Source organism: Cydia fagiglandana, chromosome 17 (assembly GCF_963556715.1).
Source record: "Cydia fagiglandana chromosome 17, ilCydFagi1.1, whole genome shotgun sequence".
In the NCBI taxonomy this organism is placed as follows: Eukaryota; Metazoa; Arthropoda; class Insecta; order Lepidoptera; family Tortricidae; genus Cydia; species Cydia fagiglandana.
Genome location: NC_085948.1, coordinates 11551894 through 11572638, shown reverse-complemented (window position 1 = coordinate 11572638; position 20745 = coordinate 11551894). Strand labels below are relative to the sequence as shown.

Below are 20745 nucleotides of genomic sequence, written 5' to 3'. Positions count from 1 at the left end.
AAAGCAAATATTTAATGTGAAATATCAAACAAAATCAAACCAAATCAAATCTAAATGAATGTTATTAAATATTTATCATCCAAAATCATCATTTAAAAGTCAATTCTACCAGCAAACATAAGAATACAACTCAAAATTTACATTTGATTACTTTGCCTCACATGTGAACAAAATGCAACTTTGCTATCAGTTTTTGAAGTGCAAAGTAAGCCTTTCCGAGATGGTGTGGTGAAAAATAGATTTATTAGTCCTTCAGTAAGAAATTCACGTCAAAGGGCCTCGTCAAAGGAAACGCGTAAAACCGATTATGACGGAATTTGCAAATCAATTATCTCGCGTCTCGTCTATCGCGAATCGATTCTAGTCCGCACCTTCACGTTTGTCACTTGATTAAAACTCGAATTGAATTTGATTATCGATGGCTAGTGTTAATTAATAATTTGCGAGTTATCAGGTGTTTCCATTATAACGGATAGCTATAAATCATAGGCTGTGAAAATAGAAAATTTCAACCACAAGCATAGATATTTTTATTTCATTTGATCCTTAAGAACAATAAAAACCGGGCAAGTGCGAGTCGGACTCGCGCACGGAGGGCTCCGTACCATAATGCAAAAAAAAAAAACAAAAAAAAGCAAAAAAAACGGTCGCCCATCCAAGTACTGACCACTCCCGACGTTGCTTAACTTTGGTCAAAAATCACGTTTGTTGTATGGGAGCCCCATTTAAATCTTTATTTTATTCTATTTTTAGTATTTGTTGTTATAGCGGCAACAGAAACACATCATCTGTGAAAATTTCAACTGTCTAGCTATCACGGTTCGTGAGATACAGCCTGGTGACAGACGGACGGACGGACGGACGGACGGACAGTGAAGTCTTAGTAATAGGGTCCCGTTTTTACCCTTTGGGTACGGAACCCTAAAAACAGTATTTTTTTAGCTTTTACTATTCTAAACCATAGTTTAATCATGTTTACCTATCTACTTGGTTATATTTTTTAATTATTCCAATTGCTCTACTGCCTTATCGAACTACAAGATATTCACAAGAGACGACACGTAGGTACTAGATCCATTCTAGATACGTTATAGTTTAGATTTCAACTAGTTCTCTTTTGCAGCTCAATTCGGGCAACCAGTGTCACTTTTACGTCAGGTAGTGTTAGATATCTATTAGATGTGAATTGGATCTCTAAGGCATATCTTGTGGAAATCGTTCAAGTGTATCTTTAGAATCGCATAAATGTCAAATTTGGCAGGTTAAATCTTAAACATATCGTTATCGTATCTTGGTGACGTCTAAAAGATATCTAGTAGATGTATATTTCAAAATCCGAATCGAGCCCCTAATCAACAATGCTAATTAAATATTTAGTAACGTCATTCATACTTAACTACCTGAAAACAATTGAAGTCGACCGCGGGTCCCGAAGCACCCGGCACATCACTACAGAATCTGTTGACAGACAAAGAGGCAGACAACAGGGATCATCCAATTGGTGAATCCGCTGCAAAGCCACGCCCAGCGCCGGCGGCGACCAATCGCACGCGCTCGCACAGATCTTGAACGTTATCTTGTTATCTCCTCTCTCACTTGCCTCGTAATAGCTATTTTCAGACTGGAAAAATGCAGTGCGAAAATAGACTGAAAGTGTAACGTCATAGACAAAAACATACCTTTGAGTATAAATCTTTGAGTACGTTTATGTAAGTTTACTTTTGATTGACATTTATTTGCTTCGTATTGAATATTAAAAACAATATACATACTTACATACACACCTAAGTATTTTTATGTTTACTTACTATATGTATTTACGGGCTTAAAGACATGAATCTACTAATAATAGCATGCTACGGCCGATTTATTATAAAACGATAAGATCGATTAGATATTGTAGAGACGTATTTAATTCACTTTTCCTAATCTACATAATGTTTCGATTTACCGGCCAGTTTAACTTGACAGGTTAAAATCAAGGCTAATATTATAATAGCATGTCTAGGGTTAGTCTTCGCCGAGACATTTATTAATACAGTAGTTTTAGTTATATCTAGCCGACCAGAGACATATAAAAAGGTCTCCTGTTCCATTCTAATTTGAATTTTTGTTTTGACAAATCATAATCGCATTTCTCTTGGCAAGTTTTGACATCTAGGCGGCTAGAGGATATTCTAGAGTATTTTTTAAACCTGAGGGTGTTTGTTTAAAGACCAGGAAAAAATCGTATATCGTCAATTGCGCGCATTTTTCTCTGTCACTCTGATTACGCCTTCATTGGAGTAAAAGAGAAAGATCCCCGCAATTTGCGAATTTCTGTTTTTGCGGTATCCCCTCAGTTGTAAAGTACTGTGTAATAGTGTTGTTATAACTGCCAGTCAGCTTGAAAGTTGATCCGAACTTTGTTCAGTTGTTTTTGCAATCGACAACTCGACAAGTTTACTGTTCAAGAATCGATGACATTGGAATAAGTCAATAAAGTATTACCTAACAATAACAAATAAAATGATTGACGGTCTCTACTTGGACGTAATCCTGAACAATGGGCTCTGAGAAATTTGCTTTGTAAAAAATGGACACGGAAACGCTTTAGCATAAATCAAAACACTTATATGAGCTTACTGCGGTATTAGTTTTTTTTGTGTGTTTAGTCCTATAATAGTTAGATATTTTATATTTAAATGGTGTGTAAACGTGTTAAAACGAAAAAGTACATTAATTATTTTGGAACTTATCAATCGTCAAAACATTATGTTTGGATTAGACGCTGTTAAGCATTATCTATTGAAAAGCCAGAACATTTTCAGTCGGCAACCTTGCAGATCTCGGCAACCTTGCAGATGCGTGAAAGAGAGGGGTGTAACACAAAGACACAGGGGGGTAGGGGCGCGGGGCGGCCCGGGAGAGGGTATGTGATTCGGGATTCTAGGGATGAGCTCTCGCTTCCTCTCGCGTTACTCTTGCACCACTCGCCGCACCGGCCGCACATGCCGGCTGTCACCGCGACCAGTATCCGAACACGCGCACATCCCTACTTATACCATTTTAAATTTGGAATTAATCTAACGTGCTGCTTTTGTTTTTGCAACGGGATTTATACAGTGCGGTGGTAAACATTGAAAACCTGTGGACTTTATTGAAAAATAATAATTTGTTTTAGTTTTAATAAAATAATTTTCTAATAAATTATTAATCAAATTTTCGCATCAAAATTTTATATATGTAGTTTTAATCGAGTTTAAAAACACATTTGTATTGGACATTAAATGACCTTGATTTTAATTATATCAAAAGCTGAAAAAAACCGTTCCTGAAAAAGTGAAAGGCTTAATTTGGACTATGATGAAAGCTGAGCAACACGAATGTTAACAGTGATTGTGTAAAATGAAGATGTCTGGTGAGTTGTTTCATATTTAAGCACGCAGTAACATTATCATCAAATGTAACGTTTGTTACCTAATTAAGCTGCTTATGTAAGTGTTAATTAAAGTTTATCGGCATACACACTACACAGCCAGTAAGGCATGTGTATAGTTAGGTACGTAATTCATACAGTTTAGGTAAGGTAATGTGACCTAATTAATGCGCCCCAATTATTTTCATGTTGCTGTCTGATATAAATTCATAAGATATTTCTTATTAGATTTAAAAATATTAAGGAGAATGAAAGTCTTCATGTGAATATTTGCAAGACAAATAATACCTAAATATACCTAATCGCAATTTGCAAATTAATTTAGTTTTATATTTCAACTATCACAAAATTAGGTCGTAAGTAGGTATTGAAATATAAAAGCTTTATACTTATATCTTTTTTTCTAAAAGGAAAGAAGAAGAAAATATGTTTATTACCTACTGAAATTCGTGTTATAATATTCTAATCCCAAATTAGACTTAGGTATAAACCTTTTAGAATATTTGTTCAATAAAACTACGAGAAAACGAATCCGCATAAAATAGTTATATTACATATTAAATTATGTTCTGGTATCGTAGGTTTTATAACTGAACAATTAACACACTCAGAATGAATAATTTGTATAAAATATGCAGCTTCACCGAACTTATGCAAAAACAAATAACCCTAATCTACGAAAATCTATGTTTTTTTTTCTCTATCTCAAGTGTTATCTGTAGTTCTGTCAAGTGCGTGCGAAAACGGCTTGCGACTGACATTTTTTTAATAGGTTTTTGGTATTATGATATTTATTTTGCTGTTTGGATGGTGTGGTTTCAGAGGTGCTAGCTTTTGGCGGTCGCCGACATTTCTACAATATTTGCGAGGGGCTATTGTTAGTTTGTTATATGGAAGTGCGAAAACGATAACGGCCGTTTAGGGATGTTTTTGAAGGGTAAAAATATTATTAGGTTATTTGTTGGTAGGTAAATAATCGCGTATAGCTATATTTTTTTAGGTTATAAAATATGTGTTTTCAATGTTTTTACGAACTCGTGAAATACGCTGCGTTCAATCTAGTACTTGTGGATAGTATCGGCAGCCGAATCGTTTTATTTAGTTCCAAAATTTTATATCTCTATGATGATGAATATGCCTACATATCTACATACATATTTGAAGAAGATCTATTAGTACTTATATCTCTTATAAAATTAATTAATGTAGAATACTATCCACGTACCTAATCTCAATCGGTAAAATAATCGAAATGCGATAGAGCGAGCGTTCTGACGCGTCGGATTAGCAACTCCGTTTTTTATGCATGAACATATCCATCGCCTATACGAATAGAGTCACAATTTATTGGGTGTTAATCATAGGTTATCATGTCACATAACATATTAGACTGTCTGATAATTCTTCAAAATTATCTATGTGATTGATTGGATTGGATTGTTTTTTCTTAGGTACTTATAACGAGCGTAGGTATACTTTTACAAAACGGGTGCTATCTTTTAGTGCTGAATCGATTAGTATCAGTTGGTGTGTCAGTTATCCAGTACGTTTCTTCATTGAATAATTTAACAGTTTCCTGTCCTTTAGAAATCTTGGTTGCGGTAGAAAGTGCGACTTTCCTCGAACGCTAACCCGACCTATTGTCTCGCCTTTGAATCCATCTATTTAGTCACTCCACGTATGTCCGATGAGGCATGCACTTTGCACGCCTGCTTAAAGCTTTATCTTCCACTCTATAACTGACTTGACAAGCCATTTGCACCTTTAGCGCTGTGACCGTAAGGAGTTTTGGCGGTTTGTTTAATTGCCGAGGTTGGCTGGCGAGCGTTTTACGATACAGCATAAGCCGAGCCGTGGACGACGAGTGACAGTAAACTCTTATTGTCAGTCTGTGTGACGAACTCGCCAAATTAGCATGGCCGGGGGTCCGCGGACACGGATGTGACATGATCTTTGAAATTCATCATTTTAATTTTCATTAATTTTAAAATATTTATATTTATTTATGAATTAGCCTACACGGGTAATTTTGTAGTAACTTTGTTGTAATAAGATTGTATAAGGTTGTAATAAGGTTGTATTTCCGTGTTCTTATAACCCGGCAACCTTCAAATCAAGATTGAACAGGCACCTTCTGGGCGAGCTCGCTCCATCGTAGGCCACGTCTACGCCTCGGCTAGTCTGTGGCCATGAGTAAGCCCATTCATAATAAAAAAAAAAGACCCAGTATACCTTTATGGTCAAACGTTGATTACGGGCTGTATAAGGGTGGTAGTAGTGATAGTAATAATTTTATCATACAAAAACAGGATGATGATGATACCTCTGACCAATTTCAGCCACGTCGTCTATGTGCTACTGAGTAGGTTCTTTATAGTGAATATTCTTCTCTAATTGGTATAATTAGAGTACAGCTGTTCTAATCTCTGGTAGGTACACCTTTACGTGATTCGCGAATCCGATCTTCATGCTATTTGAGGCACTAAAAAAGTAATGTAATATAAAATACTATACGTAATGTAAAAATGTAACTTTCAGACCACTGACCAGCCAACTTATCAATTAAACGACATAATAATTTAACTATGTGCTTATTTATATTTAGGTATACCAAAACCGTTTGAAGAGAATTGGTGGTGGCTAGGTAACTTGTTTTAATACTCACGTAAATATAAAAACATTAGTGACCCGTTATATTTAATATTAATATAAGTATATTTGCCACTCCACTCCATCCGCAGTGCATGGATGTTCTTATTTTGAATCTGGGCAGTTTCTGCGGAAACCGGAGACTTTAACGGCGACTCGTCTGCATTGTCCGCTCACGCAGCCACGAGTGGGCCTCGCCACGGTTAATTTGAATCTTAAGAGCTATTATTGCTCATGGCGAGTTTAAACGGTGACAGTCGTAATACTGTCGCGAATTAATTGTGATATTAGTTGTATGTAGTAAGCTAGGTTTTTGCTTTACACGTGACATCCCGAAACAGTGTTTATTCACTGTTAAACTACTCAATTGCAGAGCTACTTGGAACAACAGAACGCCTAGCATGACAATATTATGTCAAACGCGACTTCAAGTATGGTATATGGTTTTCCGCGCGACAACGCAAGTCGTGTTAGAGTGACATTCCATTTCCAACTGCAGCTGCAATACTGTTCATTTTACTATGGAAACGCGTCGCTGTCATTGTCAATTTCCATAGAAAATGAACAGTATTGCAGCTGCAGTTGGAAATGGAATGTCACTTTTAAGCGGTCTGGATGCATCTAAATTTTGATTTGAAGTGTTATATATGCTTAGATAATTTCTAAGTCGTTTGGAGATTAATGTTTATCGTTATCAAGTCGTATAAATCCAATTATTTATAGTTCAAAATTTAAAAAATTTGCGCAATTTGCAGTTATGAAAAGGGGCGATAAGAGCACTTTTATAAAATCAGTAAATACTAGTCAACTTTTAATACCTGATTACAACTGACAAAGCTTACTTCCTACATGAGACAGGTGTCGTAAGCTCGCCAAACGAGTCCAAATAAAGGGATTCTTTAAGACGCGTTCACACATCCTGGGCATTGTAGCACCTTTGTGATGCTAAGCAGTTATCATTGCGTCTGTAATCGCATTGTATTACGCCTTTATCGAGCGTATAATTCCAGTTTTTTCACCGCCACGTGCTAAGGAAGACAAATGGACGAGATAGGGGTTGTTCTAACAAGTATATTAGTAGTAATAGGGGGTTCTAATGATTTATAGAGTGTCTCTTTCAGCTATTTGCAAAGGGGATGTGTTTTATTGATGACACGCGTACGGATGTTAGGTTTCCGTCAATTATTAATTCATATTTGTTCTTTCTGTTACTATTGTTTTTTCAGTATCGTGACTAAACTGGTTAAAATTTTTAAAAATTATAAGGAGTAACCAGCTTTTTATTTTCTGTTTTTCGGATAAAAAGGCTATGATTACCTGCGTTTGGTTTTACCACTAGAAAATATGATTTGCATGATAAGTTAAATTTAAAAATTACTTTTTCTCCGTAGATACGGTTAGTTTGATACATTATGTCATAAGTTACAAAACATTTTAGCACCAAAAAAGGAATTAAAACAATTTTTCCTTACTATTAATTAATATTAACCTGCTAATTTCCCTCACGTTGGTTTAATTACCTTTCTTTAAAGAAAAAATAATTTGGCCGTGAACTCAAAAAATTCAAACTCAATTTTATTCAGTGATAGGCACATCGAAAAGCTATAACGCAGATGTTTGTTTATGGACCCAACTCGCACTTGGCTGTTGCTATGCCGCTAAAATATAAGTATTGAGGACTTGCATCGCGGAGGGATGCTCCGAGATACAGAAGACGAGCGGAAACTCTTTGTCGAGGGCGGAAATGCGCATAATGAGATCACCATCTTGCACGTCTTCCATATTTTTTATCTGTCTTGGTTTAATAAACGAGCAAGTGCTATTATTTGCAATATTTATAAACGTACTAGCTATATGAATTATTCGATTTGATTCTCGAATGAAAATTAGAGGGCGTGATGGTAACATTCCATTTCTAATCGCAGTTGCACTACCGGTACTGAACGCGTCGCTGTCATTGTCAATTTCCATAGTAAAATGAACAGTATTGCAGCAGCGGTTAGAAATGGAATGTTACCATTAAAGTGGTAATGTGTTACGCAAACAAATTGGCCAAAATACTTTGCATAAGCCTAAGAATCTCTTGAATGCAGAGTGTTATGACTGTTACGAGCATTTTATGCGCTTCATTAAGAGGACTCACGTCATTGTGTCGGCTACATAATAGGTTCTGGTTGTTGGCAATAGATAACGCGTTGTAATAAAATGTCGTTTGTTTTGTCCACAGCAGGCGACAGCCAGGAATCGGGCAGCCCACCGCCGAGTCCGACTGACTCTGCGACATCCGAATCTCCGCCCACCTTAGTTCATATCAAACAGGAAACTATGCCTCCCGGCGTAGATCTTAAAGACTATTATAGCACGCTCGACTGTCGCTTATCAGACACCTATCTATCACCAAACTTCTCAGAATTTGGACGTGGATATCTACCGGGTAATTTGGAACTACCGAGGTACGACTCCAAATACTCGAGAGAAAAGGAGAAAGGTGCGAAAAATTATGATAGTGTGGACAATGAGTTGAATTTACCGATAGAACTGGTGATAAAGAATGGCGGAGTATTTGCTAGAGTTAATATTCCAAGCGGGACGAAGTACGGACCTTTCATTGGCAAGTGGACGACGGAATCAGAACCTCTGGATACAAGATATGCATGGGAGGTAAGTTTCATTACTGTGATGACAAGGTATGCTAGGGCCTAGGGCATCTCATTAAGTATAATATATCGTCCTCAGTGACGATAGGCCACTTGTTTCTGTACGCGTCGAGTGTGAAATTTAAGTGTCAAAAAACGAGCGGTTCGTTCATAAATTACGCGTACAAACTGCAGCGTTACCGAAACGTTGAGCACGGATGCAATAAAATGTCGATTTTATTGATGTTTGAAGTAGTTCAGTTTTTTGGTGTCTTTTTTATACTGTTTTTAGGTGTCATATTTTGAAAACAAGCTCTTGTTTCTTGATGGTTTATGGGTACCGATGAGTATGAAGTTATGAGGTTGTTGACGTTTTACTCACACTTATCAACTGCCGCCTGGTAGGGGACATGTACCATAGGTATATGAACTTAACTTATTTTGCTTAAGTCTTTATTGAGATTTCAACTATTGAGCTACCACACACTTGTTAAAGAAGAATCGAATCCGATGGACAATGAGGTTGTTATCTATGAGAATCAATACCATGAACAAAATAAATTTGGTCATTCGAAAATAGATCTTATTAGTTTAGTCTTAAGCAGTTGTATTGTAATTTAATATTGTACCAAGAACTCGTGCGAGTGCACTTTGGATTCGCACTGGGCGTGGCGCGTATCTGCGAGGAAACGGAAATCAATTCAACTGTGTCTCAATGAACTTATGAAAGTATTGAATTACGAACAATTTTTGCGCTTTTGCAACAATCTGCTTGTTCACGTTAGTTTTGACTTAGTATTTTAAACATAAATTTCTTAGGACAACGAACTTATAGTACAATCTGTATTTAAAGCCGCGACCAGACATCTGGAGCTCACCGAGTGCCGAGCTGATTATTTCTTACGGTTTTTAATGTTTTTTTTTTGTTAGATATATGTAAATCGACTCGGCACTCGGCAGGTCCCGCATGCGTGTTCGCGGTTTTAGTTAAATTCACATCAAATGTCGCTAAAATGCGGTTCAAATACGGGTAGATTATTAGCCTCAGCATTGTTTTGCGATTTTTGTCTCAAGATTATTTATAAATCTGCACATACGAAACTACCACAAACTGATTTGCTAAAGACAAATATCAGACGAATTGGTCATTCAAAGAGCTTTTGTGCCTTCCAAGTGAAATCAACCAACTCGCAATCAAATTGTGAATACACCGGACGTTTCGGACGCGATGCGCGCATCGAATGTCAGAAATGCGAGACAGATAGCTGCCCTTTATTCGTAACTTATCATCCACTGTGCTATAGTCGAACCATTTTAAGGCTGACCTCCGATTACTCACGATTGTTGCGGAACTCAGGGTCAGGTATAATAAGGATGCGCAATTCGAGTAATAAGTGTTTTGTGAATAGATACGGTGCGCCCGCGCTCAGGTTACGGCCAAACCTCTATTGTGCTGCAGACGTTTAGTTCCGGTGCTTAAGATCCAAGGATTTATTCTTGTTTTGATAGTTTCCCTTTTGTGGTAGCCAATATCAGATTAAACAGTAGTTGTGTGGTGAAATTATCATATTTAGCTATTCTATTTAGTTATGAATAAGGAACTAAAATATTTTTATGCCTGCATTTAAACTGGATTCTAAAATTAGGATAGTTGCTTTATCTTAAGAGCCGTGAAGTACTTTACTATTTTTTACTAAGAGTTGACTAGTTTCTCCCAAATAGGTAGATATTGGATTAGATATATAGGTAAATATTTTTATAGACATCAAGTTTTACTATTTTCTCGCAATTTAGCATTATCATTATCAGAGGAGCTTTGGTAACCAAATCGACGTCTGAAGTTTTGCTCAATGGACATTTCTTACACGGTTCTCCACGTTCACGGCAGTTTGATCTCGTACGTGACGCGGGGTAAGAGTGCCAATTGCGGCATCATTACACGCAAACGCTGACCGCGGCGCTTCCGAGTCGCTGCATAAGGGCCCTTTGATGTGACTTGCTCACTTCGTACCCAAGCGGTGTTAGGGACATAAACGGATTTAGGTTGTAATTTATCCTGTAATTTGTATTTCAAGTAAATGTAAATCTTTGGAAATCACGTTAAATCTAATCACAACTAATTTGCTAAATTTTATTTATCTATGTATTAGGGTTTGATAAAAAAATCTTAATACTTATTCCATTTACAGCAGTTGAGTATTGCCCACAGTTTTGGTAGAGATAATAATGACATGCGTTGTTTATTTTTTGGTATTGCCTTCATTAAAAGCTTGATTACAATTATAGAAACCAGTAACATACCTGGTCGGTACCTATTCTTAGAAATCCTCTGAAGGTATCCTTTATAATCAGCAAGTAGATTTATTATTACTTTATTAGCACTGATCGGAATCACCCTTCTCCGCGATAAACCTATATGGGTACATTTAAAAGGATTACCGAAATTCAATAAATTCACATGTCTAAGTAAACTTAAAGGGGTGCGTGTATTGTTCAATCAGACACATGGTAACATTATCTAACCACCGTTTCCCAAATTCCGATATCTCAATAAAATCTTCAAATAATAAAAAAATTTCTCCGGGTGTTCTGAGAACATCCCGTGTCAAAGTGCAATAAAAGGTTGCGTACGAATAAACCCTAATTTTGGTTTAGGCGTGACCCCCGTCAACAATTTTTTTAGAAATCTCCGCTTTTTTAACGAAAACAGTCGAAATAACGGCAAAATTGACAAAGAAAGATGTCAGCGTATTCATACTTTAAAATGAAAACTTGATTGGCGAGTTTTTTCAAATAGTTGTCACGAAATCTCTTGAAATGCATCTCTTTTTGTGCGCAGTCTCGTTTGTTATTAAAACTTCTCCGCATTCAATTATCACTCAAGATTCACGCGAATCTTTTTCTCACAGGTCTTAAAACGACGTTGCATAGATACCGTTTGCTCCTTTTCTGTAATGCCCAATGAATTTGTTAAAAAATCGTTGAAATATTAATTTTAGCAGATCGTATTTATTCAGAAGTCAAAAGAGAAAAGAAAACAACTCGCTCATATCGGTGATGAATATGGGATGAGGCAAACTCGTTTGCAACAATGCGACTCCAAATCCGTCAATCAAGTAATGAATTAATGGATCGATATATAATTATTTTCACTGGGGACAACTGTCAAAATTGATGCGAAATTGACGTGCAAGTCCCACTAAATCATAAATATAGATCAAGCTATATTAGACTCTCCGTGCAAATAATTAGAATGAGAGTGAATCTATATCATTGGTTCTTCCTAATTATGATGAATAATATTCAAATTTTTACCTTTTGAATTAAACAAAATGTATTTGGCATAGTTTAGGTCGGCTCGGAACTGACAAAGGGGAATTGGATGTGCATGTTTTATGCGGTTTTGTTGATTTTTCGCCGCGAAGCGTTGGGCCCGAATAATTTGTTTGTAATGTTTGTTCGACGGGACATTGAGTATGCGCGCACCGATTTGTGATTATTCAATTTACAGCGTTCCTATTTTATTTTAACAAACAAACTATATTTGTTCTAAAAAGTTGAGTGTATTTTATTACTGTGAATATGAAACATTAATTAACCCGTTTGTATATTTATAATGAAATTAGTGCTTACATTTTTCACGTTTACAAATTCTGCAAGTAAAATTTTTTTGTGGCGTTCTATTTTAATGGTATTTCGGATCTTTCGATTCAAATTTTCGCAGAACATAATAGCGGCTTAAAAATCAAAAGAGCTAATTTAAAGCTCACGCCATCGCCAGTATCGAATCCGTTGCATTACTGTCAAAATATCTGTCATATTCGCGTGACATCCTTTCAGGCCTGGTCACCCCTTCATGGAAGGATTAGTCCGCGGCCCCATTACATCTTCATTACGGCGGGCGGCTGACAAACCCCGGCCATTGTGCGTAACAATAAAAAATATTATTGTTATTATATTTATTGCCACCGTTGATAATGTTTATACAATTCGGTATGATCTCCGCTTACTCGCACAGATGGGACGCATTGTCGTAGCTGTGAGCACTGGCGGACAAATTAATGTGCAAATACGTTTTTCCGTTTCGACATGTGCTATTTGTATACAGTTGGAATAAGGCTTTTAAACCTTCGTAGAAAGAAAATCGTAGATTTGATTATATGACAGAAAGAGATGTGGAGGAATGGAGGGTTAATTTAGCTCTCCCGGTATTCGTGTGCGAATAGCCCCAAAGCCCATACTAAAACTTTAATTCAACTAGGGAACAAATTAAATTATGCTCTAAAAAAAATCCTATTTGTAGTTTTTAAGTAGTTAGACTACTGTATATAAATTTATAAACGGAAAATAATTTTCATATACTTACTAAGGAAAAACTTACTAAGCTCTACCTCCAGTGGCAGAGGGCTCTAGGACACTCGCTCTCGGCGGTACCCGTCCCTATTTCTCGAGTATAGGTACCTATGATCTTTTGCAGGCTAGGCGCCTTTGACCAAGTCTAAGACAAACACACTCGCACTTAAAGGTCTTAAACAACATTTCATACAAATCGTTCCTCTGGACACAAAATATAAGTACCTACTTCTTACTTCTTGGCACGTCTAGAATATTAGTAGGTACCTACTTCTTACATACTTCTTGGTATATCTATTAACAAAAAAACAGTTGTACTCATTTCCTCTTGTAGTACAGTTTATTTGTCCTCCACACTACACGTAAAGTTCATACACGCGGCACCGATATCTGACAGGAGTTGTCACATTGACACCTGGTCCAACCGATACCGGATCGGATAAACAAGCTGCTTTGATATTACACCAATTTATATGTTACTGCAAAGCTGTACACAACGTGTTTTCAATATTTTATACTAATTGTTTATTTATTTATTTTTTGTCTTAAGTCTTCTTCTTAAGTTGTCTTACTTTTATATTCATAATTTATAATATGAATATAAAAGTAAAATATAAAAACACTTACATAACAATAAAAAATACACATAAACACATTATAAAAAACCTAACCTAGGGTGCCACCTGCAGCGGGGCAAGGCCCAAGCTACCGGTGGTCAGGGTCGCAGAGAGAGGAACCGGTGGACTATCCGCGCCGTGTCCATGATCACCGCCTTCTGCATTTGTCCCTTGATCCAACCACTTAGCGAGAGTCTCTCAAGATGTTGGTCGAGACTCTTCGCTATTAGACCGTTCACTGAAATATTATTAATTATTATTAATATATTATTGACCTTTACAATATTTTATGACCCTGGCCTACTTTAATTTTGTCGTCAAACGGCAAAATCTAAATGATAACTTCACTCCCACAAATCATAACAAATTTGATTAATTAAAAAACATCTTCAATATTATTACAAAGGGGAGCCTCACCCTCGGCAAGTAAGTGGCATTCGTAAACATTTCTCTTATTATTAACAAGTAGACACTTATCAGTTAATCTTACACTCTTACACAATAGCAGCTAATCTGCGAGCGTGATAGAAATTTATCTTCGCTGCCGCGTCATTGTCACTCTGCCCCGGTCTCCCCTCGATACGCCTGTTTGAGAAATATGCTCAATATTTAGGGTGCATTCGGAAATTACTTGCTAAATCATTTTAGTAGTTTATTCTTGATATTATGCCATTTATCTTGCACCTTGTTTTACAATCAAGAATGCATTAAATGAGGATTGTTTGTACTTTTATAATAACTGACACGGGACTTAATCGCGTAAAACTTACGTTTATTTATGGCTTGACGTTTCGAACGTGACGTTACGTTCGTGGTCACAGGGAGACTCAGGAGGATTGTTTGTTCTTAGAGATACTTAATTATTGTTAAAGAACATCGTGATTATAACTTTGTAATAAAACACGGTGGTCAGAAAAGTTTGTCGCCACATTTCTTAAGTTATTACAGTTCTATATCTACATGCAAGTCGCAAAGGCAACATTGCGGGCAACGAACACGAACGTCTCATTGCAAAGTTTGTTCACGACTCTTCGCGGCTACTTATTTCCGCTAATATTTTTCCCAACAAATTCGTTCGCAAAAACAGTGCGGCATGCACAGTGGGGCAATATTTCATCCGAGCTGGCCAGAACAATAATAGCTCGTGGACTCGAAGCCACGGCACGTTCCTACCACAATGTTACGATCCCACCACTATAAGTAGACCCCTCTACCTCACCGAAACTAAAGAAGGTGGAACGATTTTCTTGAGCTTTCTAACGTGTGAGGGTCTAAGTATACTAGTCGGTCGCACACCATCGCCAGCATCCGTGTAGACAAAATAACGAAATACTTCGAAAGCAATGCGATACGTGTACCTAACGTCAGTTATTGGGTTAGGTTAAGCGTTGTTTACACTCGGCAGCGGCAGAGGCGATGTTGATGCGTCCATGCCAAGCTAACTTTAACAATTGTTATTATTTTAAAACTCTTAACACGAAACATGAAAACAAGTCCGCTTCCTCGAAGGTTTGGTTAGATAAAATTACTTTATAGCAACAAATTATGTAAGTTACCAAGTATTTACTATTTTAATTTCAGAAAAATGTAAAAATCCGCCTGAATACTGAATTAAAAACTATAAACATAACCATCAGACTACCAGACTCTACTAGAAACTGTTGTTAGGTCACCGTCGGTCAACACTTTCAAAAATAAACTGGATACACATTTAAGAACTTTAAAAAGTGCAAAATAAAATACAAGTGCTTCGATATACACGCATCAGCTCTAAGAGCTGCTATTGTATAAAATAAAATAATTATATAGCATGAAATTATAAATTAAAATCGTAGTCTATAAGTTTCGCTTTATTGTATATTGTACATAATTATGACTAATTAGTCAATTTAGTAAAAACAATATTTGCACGCCAGTCATGGCAAAACAAGGATCGTACAAAAACAAAAATGTAACACCTGTATAGTGGATACCTAATTGTATATATGTGTAGGCTTGTTTGATGCAAATAAAAAAAAAACCTAACCCTCTCTTTCACCCCACTACTAGAAAACTTTGAGCTGTGTCTCTCTGTTACCTGCCAGTATTTTGTAGATTCTCCCACGAACCAAAACATACGAATGCTCTAAATTCGACACCGCGCCGTTCGCATGATACCAATCACTCGGAGCAGTAATCCCGCCAATTGTCACGGTTGTGCGGTGTCTTTGTAGAGTCGCTACTATGCGTTTTTTTCGCGTGTAATCTTCTGGTTAATCCATTTTAACGCAGCCAGATGTGAGCGATGACTCTCCTGCTATGATTGCGGATACATCGGGGTTGTGACGCAATAAAATCATGGTGGATGTGGAATTTAAGCAACAAGTATAATTGACGACGGCTTTAGTCTTGTCGGTAGTGAAGAGAACTGCCTGGCTAGAAAGCAGGTGGTTAGTAATCCCAGTTATAATTGTGTGATTAGTGATAAACGTGAATATTTGTTGATGAAATGATTAATTTTCATTTCACTAGGTATCAAATATGTTAGTAGTATATATATTTGGACCTCCAGAGCTACCAATTAGTGTAAAATAGGCAACAAAACAACCAACGCACAAATGGTAGCCGAGCATTATTCATCGCTGGTCGGACAATCGAGTGATGTTTTGTCGCAATCAATAGGGCGCCTTAATACTAGATCAATGGGACATCGCATTCTGACACCCACTGATTGTGCACCTTCCACAAATGTAACAGTGCACCCAACAAAAAGAAAGTCTCTTTTATGTAACACACATTAAGGTTTACTGTTGAGCGAACTTGATTTTATAAATTGTACTAATAATGTGGTTGGTCGCATTTTTTGCGCAATGATAGCACCGCTTCGTGGATATTTCGCTTCGTCAGGAATTAGATCGTTTTGTCTCCGTTTAATGGTTAAAACGTGACCAGAGAACGGAGTCATAATTTTTCGATAATTTGTTCAGGACGCAGTGACAATGATGAACAGTGAAATCCTATACGGGTGTGGATAATTTATGGGGAATACATTAAAGGCGGCGGGTTTTAAGGTGTTTGGCGATTTTAAAGTTCAGTAATCTGAATTAATTGACGTGTCACAAAACCTGTCCTATGAGTTTTGTGACTGGCTGCGTTTAAATGACAAAGTTAGATAAGAAACTTATCGCCATGTTAATACATAGTGATACTACGAATCTAATTGGCCTGACTAGTAGCGAAGTAATTAAGTAAATGTTGTTAAGAGGGGGGACGATTGAGTATGGCTAATGAGAGTTGATTGAAGTAGGTAAATAATTACACAGTTACATACCTACTGCTTCGCGCAAGATGCATACTATTATTAACGTTAACGTAACTGCTGTTGCCTGTAAATTAACTGCATAAAATTTTCAAAAGATGATAATAATTTTGGATTTTTTCAACCGTGGTCATGACTGCAAGCCGAATGTAACACCTTAACGGCAATGGTACTACTAAGATGGCACACCAATAACAATTAAAAATGTAGTTGGTTTTAACATTTGTTTTTTGGCAGATTTGATAAAAATATTGTGTCTTACTCTGCCTGTTAGATAATCCATTATAAAAGATTATTAGTGAGCTAACGTTAAATAAAGTAGGAGACTTTTTAAACCCTGGCCTCACTTGTTAATCTATCGCTCAACAAGTTCATAATCTCCCCTCAACACGTCAGTAAACAAAGACAAATGGATCAAAGAGCCGAAGGTAAACAGGCGATATAAAATCTTGACCGGGCCTGAGCTGACAGTTCCGGAAGCAATGTTTCCCCGGGCTGATACCGAAGACACGCGGCGGAAACGTCCGTCCAAGACACGGCCGAGGTGATACGGAAAAAACGGAACAGAAGCCTTTTTCGTGTTTTCCCGACGGGCTTTCACCGACGGAAGCGATTGGGTTAAGTGATTTGTTAGGTCTGGTTTTGGATTACGGGTATCTGATCTGACTTAAGAGCGTTCCATCGTCCTAACTAAAACATTTGGAGGAGTCGCCATCGTCGGACACGGCGAGGAGGACTATATATACAAATATACGGGTTTCAACGTATCTTTGTTGTACAAAGTACCATAGAAATAGCTGCTCAGATGAAGTTCTCAAAATATACATATAAGTACATGACTTCGATAGTTATAAAATCAAAAACATATATAACTTCGTATAAGATGAGTAAAGTCTAAGAAAAAAACGTGCCTCGGAAATCAAGAAAAAGTCATTCTCGGATAGATGGCGCACACACCTTTAGCTTATACTCGGCTAGATGGCGTGAGGACACCGTTTCATATAAAGATATCAGTGAATGAACATGGGTCAAAATGATATAAAAATAATAAAATCATTTATCCATATATATGATAATTTGATATTAATTTTATATTACCATTCATTTTTTGATAATTTTATACGTGTATATTTTGAGTTATAGTCATGTGTCGATAGATGGCAGTAAATTTACAGTGACTACAACATTTACTATGACAGGAGAGCTCTATACTATCTATTCTTTTTGATAAAATCAAAGCGTTTAATATAGGTATAAATTTACATAAAGGTACCTAATTCGGCGCAAGCGTGCAGGTGCGGTATATAAGCCCGCACACAAATTGTTATCTTGTGAAACGAGTCGTGTGATTCGCGCAGCCATGCGTGCCCGCAACCGCGAAGCTCTTCAGTTCTGGCTAGGGATGGGGATGTGTCGATGGAAATAAGGAAAAAGCAAATCTAAGCTTTTAGATCCAGCTAGGGAGGCTGAAAGGCGTTTGTAGATGTTTGTGTGTTTAAAGTGAACGTAACATTTAGTAGGTAAATTATTGCCTAAATACGAGTAATTATATAATTTAATTATACACCTATTTACAAGTACACGGTTTTATAATCCAGATGTTACTAAAAAATATAGTAATGAGGTGTTCACAATATCTGAACACGCTTTGACAATAGAGGCATGTTCAGATATTTGTGACCACCTTGGCCGGTCCGATATATCTGATGGCGACTGTACCTACTGTAAAAAATAACAAACACATAAAGAAATGTCATTTTTATCTCCCCGCTTTTAAACGATAGTAATTTAAAAACTATTTGCTAAAATCGTGTTTGGACAAAACAGCTATATACTTGTATCTACTTGCGTAACGATTGTACAATGAATAACAAATTCTAACCTACGGTGCGACATAGAATAGTAGAAAATAAATGAGGGTGCCACTGTCGATTTAAGTGTCACATTTTTGAAGTAAGATGCCTTAACATGGCAACAATTTAGTATGGAAATTTTTTAGTTCCATTTTATTTATTTTCTACTATTTTATGTCGCACTATAGTTGTGACATAAAAACACATTTTATCGATAACACAAGAACGTGAGCGTCACTAAAATTTATGAAATGTAATTTTCTGGCGCGAACGACTCAGGAACATTTGTAGCTTTTCCGAGTTTTCCGGGAAATTGCGATCCGCGGCGCAGAGCGCGGGATCTGCCCCCGGTTCGTTTAAATTACGCCGCTTTTATAAATATTCTGCAGCTCTTTGTATACTCCATCTGCGGTATGTAGTTGACGATAATTTATGGGTTTAATGCAACGGTTGCCGAGTAAATAGAATGAACATTACAAGAGTAAGTGCATGTAGCGCGTGTTTATATAAATACGGACGGCTCGATTCGGGAAATGAATTAGAGACTCACTAGATATGAAATAGTAAAGATATGTGACGTTCCACTGCAAAAGGTACCTTGTGGAGGCTGGCGCCGCGATTTGGGAAATGAATTAGATATTCACTAGATATGAAATAGTGAAGATTTGTGACGTTCCACAGAAAAAGGTACCTTATGGCGGCCGGCGCTTACGTCGCATAGCGCCGCAATAATATTGGAGCGGCGTTAATGATAGCGGTACCTTCACCCGTGGGACGTCACATATCTTTACTATATCGTTTCTAGTTAATCTCTAATTCATTTCCCGAATCGCGCCGGTAGTTAGGTTACTTACGTACAAATTGAATATATATACCATGCATTCGGTAAATTAGGTCAACTTCATATTAGTACTTTTGAACTACTTGTTTTCGCTCTCAAACGAATGATCCAAAACGAATATATAGATTTTTTTGCTATAGTTTTTCAGAAAAAGGATATTTATTTTATTAAAATTGATGTAGGTAGTCAATTTAAAGCAGTTTACTATATGTGACGTTATCTATGAAAAGGGACCTTATTGTCGATGGCGCTTACGCCATTATTAACGATGCTCCGATATAAGTACAATGCCGTGCGACGATGTGCGGCGTAAGCGCCATCGACAATAAGGTCCCTTTTCATGGATAATGCCCCATATAGCCATTATTTTGCTTTAAATATTGTTGAAGTTGCTGATGAGTGACACGTCCTTGACCTATCGCTGGCGTAACAAATAGTAAACTACCACCAATAATGGCATAGGGTATGTATTTGTTCTCATTGATCTACTCATAGTATAGTCTGTTAGAATTTTGATAATTTTAAGAGTAAGTAGCTAAAGGATTTTAAGATTTTTACCAAACCAACATGTGAGTAGCATCCAATACACAGATGAATATTTAATTCACAATAAATTAGCTTTTCTTACATTGTTTGAGAAAAGCACTATACAATCCTTGGGCGGAACAGGGATTGCAAGACTCGCTTTATCCGGTCTACCGCAATCTCGTCCTGCAATCCCTTACTTCACGGCCTCTGCAGTAATGTACTATTTTATTAATTCTTTTCAATTTCCAAGTTCATTTTGATCTACTAGAGGGTCGCCGATGGGTCAAAAATCATGATTGATGGCAGACATCAATTACCAAATGCTCGCAATATTCAGCTTATTAAAATTATTAAAGTTCCGATTTCTGTGTGCCGGCGTTCACTGCTGGGTCAAACTCCAATAACGGCTAGGGGTGGTAACGAGCATGAAGTATGTTAGTAACAAGTGTCGCGGCATCCTTGACCGGGCACATCGATGAGTGATGGCGGGCATGTGCCGCCGGCACTCCGCAACTCATCGCCCGGGTCTACAGGGTTGCCACGATATGTATT

General features: G+C 37.1%; 1 protein-coding gene across 5 annotated transcripts in view; it reads left to right on the top strand.

Annotated features, from left to right (window-relative positions):
* The window catches only part of LOC134672469 (histone-lysine N-methyltransferase MECOM-like), a 134391-nt gene that overhangs the window by 83193 nt on the left and 30453 nt on the right, over positions 1-20745 (top strand). For 3 of the 5 annotated variants that reach the window (XM_063530403.1, XM_063530400.1, XM_063530405.1), the window contains one exon: positions 8295-8728. In XM_063530403.1, coding sequence (XP_063386473.1) covers positions 8295-8728 — 434 coding nt within the window. Of the gene's footprint in view, positions 1-3305; positions 3401-8294; positions 8729-20745 lie in introns of those variants that run through there. The other 2 variants (XM_063530404.1, XM_063530401.1) reach the window with 2 other exon arrangements.